The 23,692-nt window shown below is 41.6% G+C and overlaps 1 protein-coding gene across 1 annotated transcript in view; it reads right to left on the reverse strand.

Annotated features, from left to right (window-relative positions):
• NBAS (NBAS subunit of NRZ tethering complex) overlaps nt 1-23,692 on the reverse strand; it is a 308,496-nt gene that overhangs the window by 95,171 nt on the left and 189,633 nt on the right. The window contains exons 39-42 of the mRNA XM_061154831.1: nt 22,594-22,670; nt 22,071-22,208; nt 11,904-12,133; nt 7,395-7,505 (exon numbers count right to left, since the gene is read on the reverse strand). Of these exons, the coding sequence (XP_061010814.1) occupies nt 7,395-7,505; nt 11,904-12,133; nt 22,071-22,208; nt 22,594-22,670 (556 nt within the window). The remainder of the gene's footprint in view (nt 1-7,394; nt 7,506-11,903; nt 12,134-22,070; nt 22,209-22,593; nt 22,671-23,692) is intronic.

The following is a 23,692-nucleotide window of genomic DNA, read 5'->3' on the forward strand; positions in this document are numbered from 1 at the left end:
TGAGTCACCATGCAAGCCCAATTACCAACTTACAGATGAGAAACTGTCATTAGAGACAAGTGGCCTGCCTAAGACCAAGTATCCAGATCTGTGGGGACTCTGTGTGGATGGGTCTGCTTACCTGGTCACAAAGTAGCCAGCAATCGATGGAGCTCCAGCAGCTGTACTGATAAACATTTCAAAAACAGGATTCCTTCTCTAACACAGACATTAGTTCTCTCTCCCAGTGGCAAAAACCTAAGAGTTCTCCTGTCATACTTCATTCCTATCACCTGATAAACAGAGTATCTAAGACAGACCCATTTACAAAATGGACAATGACTAAATCATAATAGCTTTAGCTCATCTATGTTTGACTTGATTCTGAATATAGTCTCTTTCAGTCAACATTACCAACCCCCTTCCCACCCACCTACTCTCCTGTGCCTGCAATTCAGTTTGCTCAACGTGCAATTTTCCCTAATTATCTTGTCAAGAGAGATACTGGAATATCTTTACTGACACATGATAAATATGAAAACCTCCCTCTTCAGTAAATTACAAGGTACTAAGATCTTTTATAGATGCCAGTAATCGATAATCCATTTTAACAGTTCCATCGAAAGAAGCTGTTATCTTCCCTTTGGAACAAGAAATGAAATCTCTACTTAGAAAACAATTCCAAAGAACGCATTCAAGAAGAGTAGGAAGAAATACCATGTGGACTTTTCACTAATCAAATCAGTGGTTGCCCTTAAAAACTGTTTAAGTGCTTTTTCTAAGTTTTAGCTGTAAGGCAGCTCATTAACTTTCAGAGATTAACTACAGGAAGAAGCTAGCATTAGTTGTACTAAAGGCACAAGGAATAAATTATTGTTACTAATCCCACGATTAGGGGTTCTGTGATGGCTTCTGGTTGTCAATAACCCAAAAATGTGATTCAAGAACAGCATGAATTGAAAGGACTTATATTCGTATAGGGAAACAAGTTTATTCAAATGTATTATACTTTACTTAATCTGAGACTGAGTGATACACCATTCCATGAGCTGACTGTAAGGAGTACACAGAGGGGGCTGGAAGGAGAGAGGTGAGGGCTCCTGGGAAAGGCTGGGAGGAGCAGAGGGATGGGCCGAGGGGTCCCCCAAAGACTAACCCCAGTAGTATGAAGATACATCAACCCACATGAATGACCATGACCATGGGTGAATAGGCCCCCACCACTGACTCTTCCCACCACTGTGGAAAGAGACGATTCTACCCTTTAAATCACAACTTCTCCAATGTGAGGAGGGAAACTCCTCCTCAATGTGAGGGAAACAGTCGAAGATATTTACCACACAAATGCCTCCAAAGGAACCTGATGGCACAGACCTGATCTGTAGCGCTGCCTGACAGCTGCATATGTGATTAAGTGAGGGAAATGGGGTGAAAAAATGATGGCCTTTTTCAGCTTCTCCAGCATGTTAGCCAAGTGCCTTCACAAACCACAAAATGAACTTTCACTCTGCAAGGTCACCTACGCACTTCATGAGAGGCTCAGTAATGAGGACCTTGGAGTCGACTTCTCATCACACTAGCACTTGGCAAGCTCCTCTGCGGAACGGTTTCTACGGACTGAGAGGTTATGCGGAAGGAAGGCCATGTGAACAGGCCTCGTCTCCTCCAGAAGGACAAGCCTGACCCCTTAAGCCTTCTCATTTCTCATAAATTGCCAACTCCGACTGGTTTATAGAGTCTCCTATTATTATTTCTCTACCAAAAATATTTTAAAGGATATTATAGCACAGACACAGCAATAGGCATCCTTTACTAAGCACTTCTTAGATAGCAAGTATTATGCTATCTCATTTAATTCTTATAAAGCAGGTATCTTATAATTGATATTCACATCGACCTGAAAAATAACTGTTCAAAAATCAGATCTGCAACCTTAGGTTGACAGCTGTCAGAGGGTGAGTTCAGTAAATCTGGCCTGTTTCCAGAATTAATAGCTGTTGTTGTTTAGTTGTTAAGTCATGTCTGACTCTTTTGCGACTCTGTGGGGTCAGGCCACCAGGCTCCTCTGTCCATGGGATTTCCCAGGTCCCAGGCAAGAATACTGGGGAGGGTTGCCATTTCCTTCTCTGGAGGATCTTCCCAGGGACTGAACCTGTGTCTCCTGCTTGGCAGGCAGATTCTTCCCCACTGAGCCACCAGGGAAGCCCAGACTTTAAAATAGCTACTTTTTTCACCCCTGAGCATCTACTACAACATGCCAGGTATTTTATATAAATATCTCAAAGCTTGAAGCAGTTTTGCAACATGGAGTGAGAATACTCATTTTGCAGAGGAGGAAACTCTAGGAGTAGAAGGATGAAACAACTTGCTCACCAAGGACACATCAGAAGGAAGTCACAGAGCTGTGGTGTGAATCCAGACCTGTAGGATTCAAAGACTGAGCACTTTTCACAAGATGAGAACAGGCTCCAGATGCATCTTTGTCTTACTACATTTTATGCCAGTAAAAGGAATTTTTTTCTTTACTATTTGGGGGAAAAGTAGCCTTAAGTATCGTAACACAGAAAGGAAGGTAGCAGATATATGAAAAGAATTGCCTCCATTTGGGTAATGGTAGCATTTAGTTCTTGGAGAAGGCAATGGTACCACACTCCAGTACTCTTGCCTGGAAAATCCCATGGACGGAGGAGCCTGGTAGGCTGCAGTCCATGGGGTTGCTAAGAGTCAGACACGACTGAGTGCCTTCACTTTCACTTTTCACTTTCATGCATTGGAGAAGGAAATGGCAACCCACTCCAGTGTTCTTGCCTAGAGAATCCTAGGGACGGGGGAGCCTGGTGGGCTGCCGTCTATGGGGTCGCACAGAGTCGGACACGACTGAAGTGACTTAGCAGCAGCAGCAGCATTTAGTTCTTCCGTTTTTAGGATTGGTAGATTTTTTTCTTATGCACAAGGCAAATCACAGTTGTGATCAATATCATGGCCCTTTGGGCCAAAGAAAGATCAAAAGTTAATACATGTCTCAATTTTAAAAAATGGGTAAGATGTATGACCTGAATTTCTATAGTCAATCCTTCGACCCTAATATGGATTCTTCCTGGACTTGAATTTTTATTTACATAATTTTTCAATGTTACAACATACTTTCAAAAAGCTAAGCTGCTTTAAATCCCCCTTTTCACACACTAACTATTCTCACACTAACTCTTCAATTAAGCCAAGAGATGAAAGCCAGAACTGAGAATTCTCTACAACATGGCACTCTGGACATCAGCCTATGAACAACAGAAACCCTCAGCTTCTGTTTCAACACAGGAATAGGTAGATACATTAGAGTTCATTGACTTCCTCACAGCTATAATGTGCTCTTGTCCATCCTTATATGTGAGACCACAGAGTCCTAGCAGACAATATACAACTGATTGTGCAAAACAGCACAGCACAGGCAGAGGCCCTTCTCAACGTCTAAAGAGGTGGCACTGAACTGACCAGCTGAGATGAAGAGGTATCTCACTTGATCTCCGCCACCCAAGCAAGATCATGCAGATAATCAATCCCCTGGGTGATGGAAAAGCACATATCAGAGTGAAATGAAAGTGTAGGATGTGTGGCCTTCAGGTCTGCAGCTTAAATAAGAAGGAAGAGACTGAGGTTGTTCTCAAAGCTGACAGTCAAAGGTATCTCTGGCCCCTGTGTAATCCTCCTTTGCTCACTGGACTCCATTCGCTCCAGCCACCAAGGCTGTTCCTCTACTCAAAAATGCCAAGAATCCACTGTCCCAGAACTGGTTCCCTCTGCAAATGCCTTTTCTTCCTCTCTCCAAGAGTGATCTGTTTGTATCTCCTACGAGAGGTCTTTCCTATCTGCTTCTTGTGGGTTTCCTTTATGGTACTTCTTATGACTAGCAGTTTGTTTTTAGTTGTTAAGTGTGTGTGTGTGTGGTGCGGGTCTCCCCAATTAGAATATACGCTCCATAAGGGTAAGGAGGAGTCTATTGTGTTCAACATTTAAATCTGTGCTCGAAATACAAAGGTACTAGTAAAAGAGATGATAATAATTCTTCATGAATAAACAAAGGCACTATTCCACCAACTAGAAGCATCCTCTGCCATTTCAAAATGATCCCGTATCCAAAACTTAAAGACATTGATGGAATCAGCAGAATTGACATAAGCAATAACAGGAATAATCTTGACAGACTGAATAGCCCTCTGGCTACACACCTGCCACAGATTTTCTCTAATCTTTATGACCATAACCAGGTGGGGATCATGGTCCTCATAACTAAGAAAACAGCAATGCAAGAGGATCAGGAGACTTGCTCAAGGCTACACAGTTGGGGTTATGGGAGCAGAGCTGGATCTTGAAATGTGGCCTGACTCCAAAGCCCATGCCCTCACACCAGGCCACACAGGCACTAGTAGTTAACGTCATCTCTAAGATGCACCAAAGTGCCTAGAACAGCCCAGAGGTGAAGAGGGCTGTGAAGGCTGTGGTGAGAAAGAGTCAGCCCTGAGTTCAGGAAGCTGAACGCGCCCAGCAGTCAGGGCCGGCCAGCTGGAGCTGACGGCAGGCACACGGACCCACAAAGCCATCTCTGATATTGAAAACTACCAAGAAAAAGAAAGAAAATGAGAAGAAACAAGGGGAAAAGGAGACCAGGAACTCAAGTTTGGGTGTTTATGACAATTATCTCTTTCTTACAGGAGTGAAATTCCAGTAATCACTACCATTCATTAAGGATCGATCATGTGTCAGGTTCTGTAGGTTTGACATTTCACCATGAAATCATTTATGACTTAAGAATATAGGAGAATGAGTTTCTGAGAACTGAATTCTCCCATGCAGGGACACACAGCTGGCGAGACTATCAGGATGTACTCACGGTTTCTTGATCAGAAGCGTCTGCTTTAGTGTACAAGGCTGCCTCATCCACCTGTGTGCCTGCTTCTGTGTACACTGGCTGAGATGAGGAAATACCTCCAAATTCAACCAAGAGGAAGGAGAGGCAAAATTATAGAAAAATCAACTTCGGGGGCAAAGATGACTTTTTAAAAGGAATAGTAACACAAAAACTCTAAAATAAAGAACGTCTTTTTCTTATAGCTCCAATCTATTGACATCTTATTGGCATTGATTCAGCAAGTAAATATTGGGCAATTTCTACTGTATTAATGGCTGATCTTTAATACTCGTGTGACTAAGCTGGACTGAATAACATGGCAAATAACAGTCTTTTAAAGTAAAGAACAGGGAGCACCAAACATCACTTGCTAAATCAACATTAGGTGTTTTGTTGCTCATAAGTAATGACATCAGGAGATAATAATTTCCTGCTTTTGTAATTGCTGTGCATCTGCATAATCACACTGTGATCTGCTGTAATGATATGCTGGGAACAGTCATGCACATTACTAGATTGCCTGATAATTTTTAATATATTCAGAGACCAATGGGGCATCCTGTTTGGACAGATATGACAACCTTTTATGTAACAGTCAATGAAAAGAGACATTTAATAAAATGCCAAAATTTTTTAAGCCAATATGCATTTTTTAATAAACATTTATTTGAACATATCTATGCCTCCAAAATGGTGAAGTTACTGCAATATTTATCACAGATTAATACTGTCACCCATGTAACAATTTCATAAATATTTAAGATGTAGATTGTAGAATTCCAGAAATATTAATAAAATTAAAGATGATAAGTTATAACAGGTCTTGACCATTCAACTGGGATGCTGGGAAAGATTGAAGGCAGGAGGAGAAGGAGACAACAGAAGACGAGATGGTTGGATGACATCACCGACTGCATGGACATGAGTGAGTAAGTTCCGGGAGTTGGTGATGGGCAAGGAATCCTGGCGTGCTGCAGTCCGTGGGGTCGCAAAGAGTCGGACACGACCGAGCAACTGAACTGAACTGACCATTCAACACTACCCCTCTTCTTTAAACCCTTTTGTCCCATAGCTTCCCTAGAACAACATTCTTCCCTCTCAATTGCTGATTTTGTCCCTTTTGCGGCAGCTCTTCCTCTTCCTAATTGTGGAAGGTCTTCAAAGTTCGTGTTAAGTCTTTCTCCTCTCTCATTCCACAATCACTCCCAAAGAACACCAGCAACATGGCTTACTTATCATCTATGTGCCTATGACTCCCAAATTACTATCTCCAAACTCCACCTTTCCTTATGAATCCCAAATCTGTTAGACACACTGTCCACTTGATCTTTCGTCTTGGGAACTGCCACATGTATAACACTTCTATTCCTTTGCCTTTTCCTCACCCTCCCCTAACCGTGTGTCCCTAACTAGTATCTTCTGTCTCAAATGATGTCATCATCCAATGGACTGAGCAAGTAAAGCCCTGGACGTAATTTTTGACCCTCTTCCTTTCACTCACCTCCATAGCTAGTTTATCCTTATTATTTGACTTATTTAGTGCCATCTATTTCACTTTACAGGTATCTCTGAAGCCCATTCTCATCATTCCTATACTTTCAAAACCCTACTCCAGGCTATGCTCACCCGTCCTATAGTCTATTACTATCATAAGTCCCTAAACAGTCCATATATGTCTGCAATGGCCTCCCTAAAATCTTTCCTCAACATGGTAGCCACAATGATCTTACCAAAATGAAAACCTGATCATGTTACCTCTCTGTCTTATCAGAATCCTTAGGTACCTTCCTATCACTCTCAGGAAAGAGCCCGCAGCCCTAGATAGGGCCCACATGGTCTTGTTAAAAGGTCTGGTTTCCCCCATCTCACGTCATGCTCCACTGACTCTCAGGGCCTCATCTATTAGGCCTGCAGAAATCAGGTTCCATCCTGTCAAGGGGCTTTTTACAGTCAACTGTCCTGCCTTCCTAGAAAATGCTTCCCATCTTCTCATAGTATATTCAACACTTAATTTTGAGTCAATAGTTATGACTCAGCTCAAGAGTTACTTCCTCAGGAAAGTCCTCCCTTACTATGCCAAATCCCCTAGTTGGGCTCTCTTATACAGGGCCTGTCACAGTTTTAATTTCACACTTGCCTATGTCATTATTCAATTATGATCTGTCTCCTACCCTAGACTAAAAGTTCCAGGACAACCCAAATGTCTGCTTTTGTTCACAACTGTAACCCTAGGGCCTAACACTATTCCTCGTACACAAGAGATTCTCAGTAAATGTCTTTGAATCAATGAATAAAAAAGTCTCAAATTCAGGATTATTATTACTGAAAACAAAAACTAAGACGATCGTTAGCATATTGGTGTCTAAAGAGATGTATGAAGAGAGATTGTATAGAGACCAGTCGACAACAGCTCAAAAGGAAAAGTGAAATTGAACAGCACAACTTCAAGATTCCTCTAAAACAGACTCTGTAAAAAGACATGGACATAAACTTACACGAGTTGCATGCTTACCCACTGTCTGTGAACAGGAACTCCAAATGGGTCATAAAAACCTCCCAACGGGAGACGCTGTAGCGCTGGGCCAGAGAAAGGGCGATGCTGTAGACATTTTCCTCCAGTGTCCTTCACAAATGTGCATCAACCACAGGGAAGGGAAAGAAGAGAAACACATGACCTTAATCAGCAGAGAAAGCGTTCATTAGGACTGCTCTCCAGCTAAAGGGGATGTAGCCAGTGCAGACCCTCTTAAGACATTTCACAGTAATTCAGGAAAAGTACACCCAAGGGATTTTAATGCTCCTTCTTCATTGTGGTGCGTTGCAATTGACCCAGGAATCATCTAGATCAATGGACCTCAAACAAGGGTGACTCGGCACCCCTCAGGAAACATTTGACAATTTTGTCTGGAGACATTATTTATTGTCATGGTGGGCGAGGAAAAGGAGAAAGAGGCTGGCATCTAGTGGGCAGAGGTCAAGGAGGCCGCTGACCAACCTACAATGCACAGAACAGCCTTCCTGTAACAAAGAATGACCCAGTCCAAAATGTACTGAGATCAAAAAATTATGGTCTAGATACCAGAGCCTACAGTGAAAAAGGAATACAAAGAAATGGATCCCTGACCCACAGGTAAATCTCTGAGAAAATCATAGTTAGTCACTCAATAAATTCTCATTTTCTACACTGGGCCAGCTATTGTGCCAGCTGCTTAAGACATCAAAACAACAAGATATTTCTTGACGAACTCACAGCCTAATGGAGTGTGTGAGGTATGAACCAGGCATCAAACAGAACGGGGGAATGTTAAAAGACTACAAAATACTGTGAGGATACAGATAAGAGAGTGAACAGGGATTAACTAAGCAGAGGTGGTAAATAGGGAGAAGAGACAAATGGACTTTTGATAGGAGTGTCACAACCATGAATGCACAGGGTCCTCAGGTCTGCTGAAGGACCTATACTTTATCCTACAGGCAATGGAGACTCAACGGTTCAAACCAGGGAATGATGTCATCAGATTTGAGAATCTCTACATATGTAAACAATTCTGGTCCAGAGCACCCACATAAAGGCCATTTTGGAGAGACAGTCACAAGACCCCAACTTTCCTGAAGTAAAGGAAACATAAGGATGGAATTCTTCATTGGAAGGATGGTGGACAAAAACCACAGAAACGGGAATGAAATTCCTATTACCATCAAGTAATACTGCTAAGACTACATTTAGCCTCACTAAGGAAACTGAAATTTGTAAGTTGGATCATCCAGCAGCTGGCAAATGATTTCCATTCAAAGCCAAATAGTAAATCTTCCAGGCTTTACCACCATACGGTCTCAGAAGCATATTCTTCTATTGCTTTTTACTCTTGTTTTTCCAAAAACCTTTAAAAATGTAAGCCATTTTTTAAAAGGTAAAGCCATTCTATGCTCATACACTATAGAAAAGAGATAAGGACTGAATTAAGTCTGCCAATACCTGGATTATTAGATAACTGTCATTAAAAATTATTTCTTAAAGGATTTATTGAGTACTGACATCCACAGGATTGAATGAGAGTTTGTGGAGAACAGGGACCATTAGCAGTTCACCCTTCCTATTATGAGAGTCCGGGACAGCATCTGACACCAGGTGTGTACCAAGTATTCACATCTTTATTATCTGATAAAAGTGGGAAGAAACCAAAGTATATTCTGTTTTCTTCAAAGTCACCCTAGCCCCTAAGACAGTAATAACTAAGATAATACGGACAAAAAAGGACAACTATAATGTATGCACAGAAAACAACAGCCATTAAAATGGACATACCATTAGTAAGAAAATAAAGAATGGCCACATTTGAAGGTGGAGCTGCAAAACAGAAGGAAGCAGGTTCTTCAAGGATTCTTTTGTGTGAGATGCTAAAATGCTGTCTCCAAATCAGAATTGCTAACTCAGAATACTCATAGATACTTTGAGATATTTTGAACAAGCCATCTAAAGACTGCTGTGTATATTTATAAGCAACAGATTGTGGAGAAGATTATATCATATATTTATCAAAAGCATATATTTGTCCTCTAGGATATGTTTCAAATAGCATGTGCTAGCTGGAAGCTTAAAAAAAAAGACAAGACAAAGCCCTAGCAAAATGTAATTGATGATGTAAGGCATACCTTATCTTGTCAACTTGTATCTGCATAATAACCTTCTTCTAATAAACCATAAACAATCTCACTCAGGATTACCAAATGGCCAAAGAAAAGCCCACTGGACTTGGCAATAGGAAGCCCAGGCTCAACTCCTAGCTCTGCGACCTTGAATAACGCTTTAAAGCTCTGTGCTTCTCACATTTCTCTTCCGAAAGTAAGGAGACTGGATTAAATTATCTCTTCAGTCACTTTCAAATTGGACATTAAATGAACCTAAGAAATTATGAACCTCCAGGAGAACAGAGGGGAAGAGAAAAAAAAAACTGTACATTTCTCTTAACTGAATTCTCCCATAGGTTGTCCCTGCTATCTTTCTTTGATCTCCTTTTTCCCTGGCTTACTATAAAAAGAATTTGAATGTCTTCTCACAGGAAAAAAAGCCCAGGATAACAGAAAGTACTATTAGAGTTCCAAAGCTACTTTGCTGCTTTAAGATTTAAGAATAATGATGAAAAATAGCAAAGACCACTGCCATAATCAAGACTGTCTTTGCTATTTTAAGGTACTTCTCTTGAGTGCGTGCTAAGTCACTTCAGTCATGTGTGATTCTTTGTGACCCCATGGACTGTAGCCCATCAGGCTCCTCTGTCCATGTGATTCTCCAGGCTAGAATACTGGAGTGGGTTGCCATGCACTACTCCAGGGGACCTTCCTGAGCCAGGGATCGAACCAGCATCTTCTACGGCTCCTGCATTGCAAGCAGAGTCTTTACTGCTGATTTTAAGGTACTTATCAGGAGAGATTAATAATTGTAAAATGTAGGCACAATCTAACCTTGTTTCAAAGGCTAGAAACCTAGACTGAACTGCATACCAATGCTTCTGGGAGAACACAATCAGGCAGTGTGGGGAGGGTGCATGGTGCTGAAGATGTGATGCCTTTGGTAGGTAGCAGGAAATCACTGCTCTGATCCTTACCATCTATGGAAACTTGGGCCAATTACTTAATATTAATAAGCCTTAAGTTCTTTGCAAAAGGAAATGGCAACCCACTCCAGTATTCTTGCCTGGAGAATGCCATGGACAGAGGAGCCTGGTGGGCTACAGTCCATGGAGTTGCACAGAGTCAGACATGACTGAGTGACAAACACTTTTAAGTCCTTCAGCTAAAACATGGGGATAACAACATTTTTATCAGAGGGTTACCTTTAAGGATTAAAAGATGTTTTCAAAATAAAGTTTACAGAGCATCTAACACCATTCTAGGCCCATAAGAAGCACTCCACACATCAGGGTGTTAAAAACAAAACATACCTCTAACTTAATAACCATTGTGGGTGAGCCCACTTTATAAAAATATCTTGTTTAACTTCCCCAACACCTGACATGTAATTCTCATTTGATGAGAACTCACTTGATCGAAAACAAAAAATAAGGACCAGTATTAAAACCAAGGGGAACTCCATACCTAGAAGAGGACATTCCCACAGGTATGAACTGTACTACCCTCTCACAAAAGGGCTAACTTTTCTCTGGAAAGGGCTAAGGGACAAAGGAAAAGACGGAAGCTGCTACAGGCCTCGAACAAGACAAACTGCCAGAGTGGAAGATCTGCTTTCTCTAGGAACCCAGGACAGATGAAGGTCCCCTGGACCCACAACACGTGGTCCCTCCTCTTAGATTAAGTCGACTGTACCTATTTTTAACACAGTGAGGAAATTAAACAGCCATGTAGTAGAAAAGTGAGATTCCAGCCAGGAACCAAAGGCAATCTTGTTTTTAAATTTCTAAAGTAAGCTTCATGGGCTTCCCAGGTGACACTCAGAGTAAAGAACCTGTTTGCCAGTGCAGGAGACATAAGAGACCTGGGTTCAATCACTGGGTTAGGAAGATCCCCTGGAGGAGGCAAGGCAACCCATTCCAGTATTTCTGCCAGGAAAATCCCATGGACAGAGGAGCCTGGCAGGCAACAGTCCATGGGCTGCCAAGAATAGGACACAACTGAAGTGGCTTAGCACGCACACGGTAAGCTTTATATTTTTAACCCCTGATCATACTGCATCACCTCTAACATGGTACTGGGATTGGGATACCAAAATCATAGGGAAATTTTCTTATAATTATCATCCTTACTATTTTAAGTCTGCAAGCCTGAAATACAGTCTGCATCTACTGATCATTCAGAAGGCAGCCATGCTAACCATGATCCCACCAACAAGCCGTTTGTGAAGACTCACACTTCCCTCACAGGATCGGAAGAAGTAGGGGAAACCCTGCTTATGGTAACCATGAATGTACATCTTCAAGGGACTGTGACTCATAGTCCTGATGACTCTGCTTGTCCTTGTGTGTGTTCTCCCATCATCCCTTTATGAGACAAAGGTATCTCTTACTCTGCCAGGCCAAGGATGGTTTCCCTTTTGTACTGGTCGTCGGCCGTGAACCGCTGCACGTCCACACCCTTCCGCAGGCCCTGGAGGACCTGAGCCTGAGTGAAGTCCAGCAGGCGTTCATTGTGGTAGTGCAACTGTTTGGTCAGTGCAGCAAGGTCTTCGGGCCACGCCTCGTGTCCATACAGAGCCACATGCCTGCTGACCATCTTGATCAGTTCTTTGGGATCAGCCTGTGAATAACAAAAAGAGTAATTAGAAAAAAAAAAATAGTAACAGTGGGAAGAAGGTCACGTCAACTGGGCGTCTGTCTGGCCCTTCACACAGCCACTATCTAATCAAGTTTTACAACCACCCTGGGAAGTCTGTTGCAGAGGTGGTCCATTTTGCAGACCATAAGAACAGGACACAGAAACTGAGTCTAGGAATGGATTTTTGGACGCCTGCTCTGTTCTTCCACCTTAAAAACTCCATCCACTTAAAAAATACGTATGCTTGCTTTTTCAACTACCATTAGATAGCTGAGCCTATTCCAGATCTCTTCCCTAATTATCTGATCATTTATAATAATTTACCCTGGAAGCAATTTTGTCATCATTGCCCCTGGATAAATATTCTTTGGACCATCTAAGTATTATCAATAACAAAGTTGTAGTTCAATAATCCCATTATAAATGCCTAGACAGTTAAGTAGAAGAGTATTTTCTCCAGGGATAAGTAAGGGGAAAAAAACCCATCCCTGTTCCTACAATCATCATTTTTCTCTAGTTTCATAAGAAAGTATGCAACCAATTTTTACTTGGCTCAGTTTGGGGCTCAGTGGGACACTGTCCTGTAATTCTTTGACTCATTGAAAAAACCTGATGCTGGGAAAGATAGAAGGTGGGAGGAGAAGGGGATGACGGAGGATGAGACGGTTGGATGGCATCACCGACTCAATGGACATGAGTTTGAGTAAACTCTAGGAGTTGGTGATGGACAGGGAGGCCTGGTATGATGCAGTCTATGGAATCACAAAGAGTCAGACACCAGTCCCTCAGTCATGAGCGACTAAATTGATACTGATGTTACAAAACAATTACTCAAAAAGAACAAAGCCCAGAACTGATCAGCTGACAGAAAAGGTGGTTAGCTGACCACATGTATTTATATTAAAGCTGGTCTGGGTGTCAGTGAAGCTATAGCAGCTCCACCATGATTCCAGAGTTACCTAACATGTGAACAACACTAACTCAATCCCTCCCAGCTTCTGAGAAGACATGGTGCATATTTTAATATAAGCAAATTAGGAAAAAAATAAAAACACACTCCCTAATCTACCTGTGGTTCTCTAAAACACATCTAATTATAATAAGCTGTCAGCATTTCTCATGCATAAGTCATTATTCTGAGCTGCACAGGAGATTTATCAGTGTCGGGTCTATATTGCCAAACCTAGCCTGACATTCTCTCTCTTGATCCTATTAAGGAACAGTCTGGGAATAATGATAAAAACCAACTAAAGAAATCTTGGATTCCAACAGGTAGATTTAAGAAAAGGTCAACCTTACCAAATGTTTCCCCTATCTCTATGCATACACTGAGTCCTATCCTCAAAAACTGCAGATATCTGTCTCAAGTCAAAAGACCTGGCTTTGAAAACCAATGCTCTCAAGTAAGTAGCTGTAAGATCATCTGTCATTCACTCAACAAATACTTTTTGTGCACCTATTATTGCCAGGTGATACCCTAAGATGTGACCCTTTCCTCCAGGAATGTAGTCTATAAGGAAAGACAATCAAACAAACGACTATAAGTGGTTTGAAACCACTAAGCACAGGGCGCTACGGGAATGAATACAGAGGGGTTGGCTTCGGGCATGTGTTAAGCAGGGCTTCGTGGAAGAGTTAATTTCTAGTCTAACTATTCAGGTGTTAAGTAGTAAAAAAAAGGCCATCAAGAAACAGGGGTTCCCCTGGTGGATCACTGGTAAAGAATCCACCTGCCAATGCAGGAGACATGGGTTCAATCCTGGTCCAGGAAGATCCCACATGCTTTGGAGCAACTAAGCCCATGGGCCACAATTACTGAACCTGTGCTCTAGAGCCCAGGAGCCACAACTGCTGAAGCCCACACACCCTAGAGCCCATGCTCTGCAACAAGAGAAACCACCACGATGAGAATCCCTCATACCGCAACGAGCCTTTGCTTGCTGCAGTTAGAGAAACACCTGTGCAGCAAGGAAGACCCAGCATGGCTAAAAATAAATAAAATTATATTTAAAAAAGAAAAAAGGGAAACAAATTCCAGTAAAGGCGAGAATATGTGCTAAGCCTAGATGGCTAAACCCTGATGGGAAGATGGGAGTGAATAAAGCTGATCTAACTGCATTTAGAAGTGATTTGGGAATAAGCAGTATAAGGCTGGCATATCTGGCAGTGGATTTAGGCAAATCAGATTCCATTCCTCAGCTCTTAGTGCCTCTTCATCTGTCATTTAACCTGGCTCCCTTCTGCTTACAGACTGAAGTTCACAAGGCCCCTCCTTGAACCACCGCCCAGAGGCACAGCCCCCTCTGGAGCTGTCCAGCACACAGATGTTGCCAGGGAGCCAGCAGCCCATCCACACATGCTCTGCATCCTGGTGTGCCCTGTTGTTGCCTGTTCGTCTCCACCTCATCCAGTGAGCACTTTTCTGACTAGAAAGAGAGAGAGCAGGAGCAAATATCCAGCAACTGGGGTCTTAGGGCAGCAGGACAGCTCTTCTGGAGGTGTTCTTTCAGGGAGCTCTTTGTACTGGTTTTGCACTCCACTAGCAGACTCATCGGGGAAGGCAATGGCACCCCACTCCAGTACTCTTGCCTGGAAAATCCCATGGATGGAAGAGCCTAGTAGGCTGCAGTCCATGGGGTCGCTAAGAGTCGGACACGACTGAGCGACTTCACTTTCACTTTTCACTCTTAGGCATTGGAGAAGGAAATGGCAACCCACTCCAGTGTTCTTGCCTGGAGAATCCCAGGGACGGTGGAGCCTGGTGGGCTGCCGTCTATGGGGTCTCACAGAGTTGGACCAGACTGAAGCGACTTAGCAACAGCAGCACGGATTTGGTACCTGTATTGGGAGAATACACTACATATCTGATCTCATTTCTATTCTAACACCATTTACGAAACAAATTCCCAAACCAGGTTAGAGTTCAGCTTCAAGAGTATTGAATAGCACACAGCAATAATGAACATAACTGCCACTACTAACATTACACCAGCTTTTCTTTATCTTACAGAGAGTTTCAAGTCTCCACATACAACCTTCATTTTCATATGTGGCAAAAAAACACCTATTCCTTTTTTCCAATGAAGAAAATGGCATGACAGAATGTAATAAGCATGGATACACATAAGTTACTCGCTGGGTGCCCTTGTGCAAGCTACTTGACAACTACAAACTTAATAGTCTTATCTATAAAATGGTAATATACTATAGTTTACGTGGTTGCACAAAGCCTAAGAAACTACACACACACACACATATATATATAAAATACACAAACCAAGACCTGGAGCCGTAGGAGGGGCTCCAAAAATGAAAGCAATTATGGAATTTACTCAAAGGTATTCCCAGGTGGCACAGTGATAAAGAAGCTGTCTGCCAATGCAGGAGACTCAAAGATACGGGTTCGATCCCTGGGTCGGGAAGAGACCCTGGAGAGGGAGGGAAATGGCAACCCACTACAGTAATCTTGCCTGGAGAATCCCAGGGACAGAGGAGCCTGGCAGGTAGAACATAGGGTTGCAAAGAGTAGGACACGACTGAATGACTATGCACGCACATTACTGATACATCTGTTACATTTTAATTGTACTTCTGTTGCATACTTTACATTGCCTCTCTTTTAAGTATTAAATTAGTTTCTGGAGGGCAGAAACCATGTGTACTTAGTGAATGTGTCTTTCCCACAGGACGTTAGAGCTGTGGGGTAAAGGCGGGGCACACCAAAGAGGAGCAGCAGATTTTATGTCAGTAGTACTAATTTATATACCAGATCCTTTGCTTACTAGAGATGCAATTTGGGGCAAAAATTCGAATGAATCTTTTGGCCGACCAATACTTTGTTCTTGACACACGCTTCATAGAGAGTAGATGGATGGGCATGTTTTAAGTTCTAGCTTTCCATGCAAATTTTCTAACCATTATCACTACTACTTTCTGTCCCTTCCTCCAGAAACTTTACCTGTCATGATTACTTCCAATGTAAGTTTTAAATTCTAGTAACAATTCTTCCCCTGGGCTCATCATAATTTCTCTCAATATATTCCAAAAGCATCCTCTACTCAGCCCAACACTTCATTTCGCACATTCATTCATTCACTTCACAAGTGCACAGTATTAAAGTTTCTAAAGCACTTTCACATGATTTTGATCTGACCTTCATACCAACCCAGTGATGGGCACAGGAGACTGCTGGTAACTGCTTTATAGATGCCAATCTCTAATTAGGCATCCTGAGCTGGAGTCTCACAGCAAGGAAGAGACTCAAGCCTCTTGGTCTCTCATCTCATGGGCTCTCCACTGTACCAGCAGAGCTCCTTGAATGTCCTACATCCAGCTTCACACGTAAAGTCACTAATTTTTGAGCAGAGTATATTCAAACCTCTCTCCCTCTTTTTCCACCTAAGTTCAAAGACATGATCCATGAGTACAAAAGCTTTTAGCATCTAAGAAACTTTTGAAGGACTTTACGGGTAGCTTTGAAATCGCCCATGTTTAGTATCGAAATGATACTACAAAAACTGAAAACATAAAAAGGCATCAAAAATTTAAGAAGTGTAGAGAATTAAATTATTCTAATTTTCCCCCAAATCTGGCAATGCAGTTTCTTTAAGGTGTAGGAAAAAATATGCTTTCTTTAAAGACTATGGCCAAGTCCCTGTAAAAAAAAAAACAAAACAATTTTTTAATGTACATAAATATTTATGACACTAGAATGCTGAATGACTTCATCTAGTACTACTAACTAGTAGAGGTAATAAATCCATTCAGGCTTAATAGTCTCCATTTCTTGGTAATATTGTTTGGAAAGTTTTAAACAGGTGGTATGTTTCCCCTCTAGGGTTGTTATTTGCTTGAGATAATTTTCTCCTTAGTATTTTCAATTAGTAGCTTAAAAAATGCATCTTAGAAATAGTCTACCATAAAGTTTTGAATTTCATCCCCTGCTGGGTTTGATTCTCTAGCATATAAAACTAAAAGACACATTTCCATTTTTAAATGATTTTATCTTCTTAAACTTTTTTTTTTTTTAGCTAGAGAAATCATACTTCAAGATGCATATACGTGAAGAGGGATAAATTAGGAGTTTGAGATTAGCAGATACACAGTATTCTGTATAAAACAGATAAACAATGAGGTCATACTGTATAGCACAGGGAACTATATTCAATATCTTGTAATAACCTACGATGGAAAAGAATATATGCATGTGTGTACTTGCATGCTTATTATGTATAACTGAACCACTTTGTTTGTATACCAGAAATAAACACTTTGTAAATTTCAATACTTCGATTTGTAAAAAAATTACAATACTTCAGTTTGTAAAAAAGCAGTTTGTAAAAAAGAATATTACAATAATTACAAAGGTAAGATACAAATAAACAAGGTACAGAAATGTGTATAGCTTACTCATATCTGTATTAAAAAGTTGTTATATAAATATGTACATCCGTAACTATTTCCGGAGGGATACAAAAGGGAAACTGACCTTTTGTTTTATCCTATTTTCATCATCTGTTTTTTGCCATGTGTGCATTGTTTTTTTAACATAAAAAGTTGATTAGGACAAATACTAGAAGAGGAAATTCTCTGCAAGTGACCATTTGCCAATCATCATTATAGATCTCTAAAAAGAAACATGAGTGACTTCCCCAGTGGTCAGGTGGCTAAGACGCCACACCCCCAGGGCAGGGGGCCGGGGTTCGATCCCTGGTCAGGGAACTAGATTCTATATGCTGCAACTAAGATCTGGTGCAGCAAGCTAAATCAATCCATCAATCAATCAGTCAATCAATAAATATTAAAAAGAAAAAAGGCCCACTGGGCTGCTCCAGTGATCACCCAGGTTTGCTGCCGGGTCCTGGGCGTCTGTGTGGCTGACGCAGGATGTGCTTCACACCAAGATGCACAGGCTTCTTATCAGAAATGACACCACAAATTATATCAATACTTTCATTCAAACCTAGTAATCTACCTAAGTTATCATTCCCGCAGTTCAGAACTGCAGGGGGTGTAAAGAGAAAACGTGAAAAGACTGTGCAAATAGAAACAAGCTGAACTGATAATCGAGTGGAAGCAAAGCTTCGTGGAGAGTTATTATGTGTGGGCAACAAATTGAAACCAGTTGAATCTCCGTTTCCAAGATGATTCATCAGGAGTTTGTCATGTCTAATTCAAACTCAGCAGTGTGGTTTTTTGCAGGGAGAGATACTGAAAAGATTCAAATAATGAGCCATTAGGTAGTCAATGGACAATGCAAACATACTTAAAACATCCAGCTAACAGGCCCATCCATGAAAAGTAAGGACTCCCAAAATGTAATACTGACGGCTGTTCAAACCGTAGCAGCTGAAATGATTCCTCAAGTTAGTCACATGCCAACAAACAGTCACTGAGTAACTAGAGGGGGGTGATGTCCTCGGGATTCAGAATAGACGGGGATTCCTGCCCTCAACAGGATCATATGTGGAAAGAAGACGAGGTGCACCGGCTACCACAGCCTGCAAGATCCGCTCCAGGGGACGTCTGAAAGAGAGCTGTCTTGTTAACTTGTGGCTCAGCTGGTAAAGAATCTGCATGCAATGCGGGAGACCTGGGTTTGATCCCTGGGTTGGGAAGATTCCCTGGAGAAGGGAAAGGCTACCCACTCCAGTATTCTGGCCTGGAGAATTCCATGGACGGAGAGGCCTGCTAGGCTACAGTCCATGGGGTCACAAAGAGTCGGACATGACTGAGCGACTTTCACTTTATTTTTCAAATTTAAAAAAAAAAAAAGATGTATTTACAATAATTAGAAAGGTAAGATAGAAAATTTTTTTAAAAAATCATTTCAGGCAGCAGAGAAAGCTTCACACAGGAGGCTTTTTTAAGCTCAGACTTATCTGCTGCTAGGAGAAGCAACAGGTATTTCAGGCAGGAGAATTACATCTGCACAGACACCAAGATGTCGGAAAGGATGTCAAATTCAGAGAAATATACAGTCCAAACAGTCAGAGCATAAACTTCAAATGAGCCACTGTCAGGATCATGACTGGCAGGGTGAGGAAGAGCTACCAGTGTTCACTGAGGGGCTTCCCAGTCAAACACGGGAATAGAGATTTCAGCCAGCAGCCACTGCAAAGCGGGTAGAAACATCATGCTGGGAGTGCAAGCCAGAGATCACTCGGCTCCGAAACACAGGGACACGCTGCTTCTGAAACAAAGCTGGAGTGGCCGCATGACCAGGCGATGGGCAGGGAAAGACTGGAATCAGGAGCTCTGGTGACCGAGGTCACTTTCTACCGGAGCGACCCTGAGCAAGTAACCCAATTTTTCCGAGTCTTACCTTCTGCACAGAGGCCGCCACTTCTGCAAAATGAGGCTGCTCAATGGATCAAACTGCAGAATGAATGTGAAAGGCACTAAGACAGCCTATGCCTTCCCAAGGTGAGTCTCATCCTTCTATCATTCCCAGACAACTCCCCTAAACAAGCCCCACATACACCACTGCTGTGACCCCTCCTGACACCTTCCCAGCCGAGAGGAGACCCGATCGGGTCACAGTGAAGTCTGGTCACCGACTCCACTGCTATCCTTTCCCTCTGGAGTTGGGCAACACTTCTGTGCCTCACATTTTATAAAGTAATATTTCAATACTTTCTTAAATACTTGTGAAAAAAACACTAGAGTATATAGGATGGCACAGGGACATATTAACTTCTCTGTTACAGGTTCCATCCCTCCATCTTGAATTCTCTCCTCTCCCCAGTCTTCCTGATGCTATGCTTATCCTTTTCTTTAGTCAAAGGTCACCCGCTTAACTAAGGCCTTTCCTGAGCCTGTTTTAAACTGTACTCCACTGCTTAACTTTCTTCTTTGCTTTTTGTTTTCAAAGCTCTTATCATAACTAAACAAAGAATATATTTTATTTACTTTTTTTGTTGTTGATGGTGCCCCTCCCCAAACAGAATATAAATCTGAAAAGGAGAAGGGTTTTTATATAAGCTGTCCACTACTGTCTTCCCCAGATCTAGAACACTGCCTGGCACAAGCAGTCATCTGACAAATATTTTTGATAAACACACACATAATCCAACTGCTTCCTATGTACTGAAGGACAGCTCATTAATTTTGAGTATTCTACCCCAGGGAACATCCGTTTACTCCCCTTGACATTCCAGGTCCTGCAACGAGGAAACCAACGAATACAACACAGACACTGGCCTGAAACAGCTTGTTATCTAGTAGATGAAAACAGGCAAATTCAAAGTAACACAGTATAAAAGTCACGCGGGAAGGAAAGGGCGGTACAGACAGCAGAGGGGCCTGCAGCACAGCCGGGGAGCACACAGGACGGCACCGGGTGGCAGGACCCGAGTACTGAGCGAAGGCACGCTGGCACAACATACGGGCAAAAGAGTACAACGTGCTGAAGACAAGGGACAGGACACACGGGCTGTGTGAGAAATTTAGGCAGCTTGGTATGGCTGGAACAAAAGGAAAATGAAGGTGAGGAAACAGACAGAGGCCAGACGACCTTGCTAGGACCATGGGAAACCACTGAAGCACTGGAAGTGGAGAAGAGGAAGCCCAGACCTCCACTCTGGAAAGGCTACTCTGCCAGATGCCTGGAAGAAAAATGCAGAAGCAACAGAAAGGAAGAAACGATGCTTGTTCCATTAAGTAAGTACACTGTTCCAGAAATTAACCTGCCACACTTCCACCTATATATAATCACTTCTTTCCCGAAAGTTATAATACAGTAGGTCAATTCCTTATCTCAAACAAAAACATACCTGTGATATAAAAGCAAAACAAAGGACAATTACTAGAGCATAGGAAACAAAGTAGTACAAAGCAGCAGTAGCTATCAAAAAAAAAAATCAAAATTTCCAAAATAAAGTAATATATGAACTAGCCTAAAAAAGACAGTCCTTTTCTTGGCCCAAATTTCATCCTAATATACCCATTTCTGAAAACAATACCCGCTCATAATGATGATGCCCTTGGGAGAGTAACCTGCATGGCAGAGGGTTCCCTCATTCCCCTTTCTCTGTCTAAATAAAAACTGATGAATGAAAGCCATAGATTTTGCCATAAACAGAATGTTTTCATATACTTACAGGCTCTTAGATATGTTTTGGATGGCCAAGGCATCCAAATTCTTTCTCTGCAGTCTGCTCTGGGTCAGGGGAGGAAGAATCCTGCCTCAATAGATACTGAAACTTGAATCTGTACACAGAGTGGATTTGAAAGTCTAATCTATTTGCTTATCTATTCTTAAAGTGGTAATTCTCTTAAAATATCCAGTATAAAAAGGAGATCATTTCTGAATGCTAATGCTTAGAGCTGGTGCATACAAGTAAACCACCTTCCATTTTCTAGCAGCACCTGAACCCTTTCGGGTCCAAAAAGAAGGCAATGTAACTTGAGGTCAAGCTTAGGTGCTCTCACTCAGAAATTAACAATAAAGTTAAATAAAGGATGTCAGAAGCATGGGGGTAAGTAGGCATAGTGTGTCTCAACATTTCATCTGCACAATTACTACTCTCATACCTCTCTGGCTTAAAAATAAATAAAAGTGCAGTGCTATTCAAAGAACGACATTGCATACTGTCCTAAATTAGAGTCATCTTCCTCTTGAAAAGGTAGTTACAAAGCCAGTTCTCCATTTCTCCTCTACCACTTCAGCCTTTCCTAAGAATGCTGTAAAATAAAATAAATGACAGAGAAGTTAGGGGCAAATCAACATTCACCTTACATACTAGAACCTCTGCCTCTTATTAATGCCTGGAAAAGCAACTCCATCTAACACAGCCACTGTGAATGCATTCTGAATGCAAAGTGCTTCAGTCTCTCCAAAGAGGCAAACACGTGTTTTAACTACTTTAGAAAAGCTTTACCGTTTCTCATTAATAAAGTGGAAACTGTGAGGACTCACCCTGTAAAGAGGATGGCATTTGTCCCTGAAACATGGAGCCAACTGGGCGTAGATCTGGAGGCTATAGTAATAGGCTGCCAGTTGGAGAGAGAGAGCGGAGTGGGACTGCTTTTCAAAGCATTTGTTAGCGTCTAACACCTACAGGGGAACACAAGAGAAAGAGCTCAGCTGAAAGGAAATTAGCACAACCATCATAAACCATTACATTTCTAGTCCTTACTGTAGAATTTTGGTTCAAAGTTTCTATCAAATTGACTCAAGCTCATCTTAACATGACTACATTAAAATTCAGACAGATTATAAAGGCCAGATCCTATGCATGTGAAAGCAGATTTTAAAATCAAGATTTCAGCTAACATTGTAGACTTTACTCTTCAGATACTGACCACAGCCCTTGTATTATGCAGAGGAACAACCAGAAGAAGTGAAACATGCAATAAACAATTCACCGGTGAAAATCCCAGTAAAGACTTTCAGTTTATTCATTTTTTAAGTCCTTTTTTCTTGGTAAGGGCAAACTTACCTGTGGTAAAGCCAGGAGATAAGCAAGAGCCAAGGTCATATCATTTGGTAACGCGTCACTTGCTAGCTGTAAGAGAACTGGATGCAGAAAAAAAAAAATTCATTATTTTCCTTGAGGATCCATGTGACAGTCACGGTTACTAAGTGTCACGATTTTAGTCCTTCATGATTTCAGCTGTAATTATCTTCAGAGAACTGTTTAAGATGCTTTATGAGAAAGTCTATTCAGCACCATCGAAGTACAGATTATATGAAACTACGTTAAATGGTAGTCTTGCCTTAACTCAAGACACATTATGCCATTTGCTACTTACATATGTGACTACTGTTAGTGCAGCTACAAAGTCTAAGTGCAAACAGATCAGTGAGGATGTCTCTTCCAGCTAAGCTTTTGGTTTTAGAGACTCAGGCCATGCTATACAATTCTGGATATCAATGACAGCTACCGTGGAAGATGACCATGTGAGCACTCATGGTCAGAACAACAACACAGCTTTGTGAGAGCAGACTTAGGATAACTCTCTTGATTACTACAGTCATGACAATATGGCTGTGTTCTTTCTCTGCACCACACTCCACGAAAAGAAAACCAGTCTCATGCTTTGATTATATAACATCTTAAAACATCCCAACCATCTACAACTTTTATAAAACTTCTTTATATAAGCAACAACCTATCAATGTCATGGATTTAATAAAAGAACACTGCAAATAACATCTGTGTTTATATCCATTTTGTATTAATAAGGAGGCACTCATTTAGGACCTTAAGTGACCAATACCAGATAGTCACTGTAATCAGTGTAAACTTTTTTTATAGAGAACAGACTCTCCTAATCTTCACTAATGATGGTAAACAGTATCTAAATAATTCAAAGTAAGTAATATTTCACTTCATAAATACACCATATAATTTTATGGTGTATTAGAGGAAACTGAAAGTCGCTCAGTCGTGTCTGACTCTTTGCAACCCCACGGACTATACACTTCTCCAGGCCAGAATACTGGAGTGGGTAGCCTTTCCCTTCTCCAGGGGATCTTCCCAACCCAGGGATTGAACCCTGGTCTCCTGCAATGCAGGTGAATTCTTTACCAGCTGA

This window comes from Dama dama, chromosome 11 (assembly GCF_033118175.1).
Source record: "Dama dama isolate Ldn47 chromosome 11, ASM3311817v1, whole genome shotgun sequence".
In the NCBI taxonomy this organism is placed as follows: Eukaryota; Metazoa; Chordata; class Mammalia; order Artiodactyla; family Cervidae; genus Dama; species Dama dama.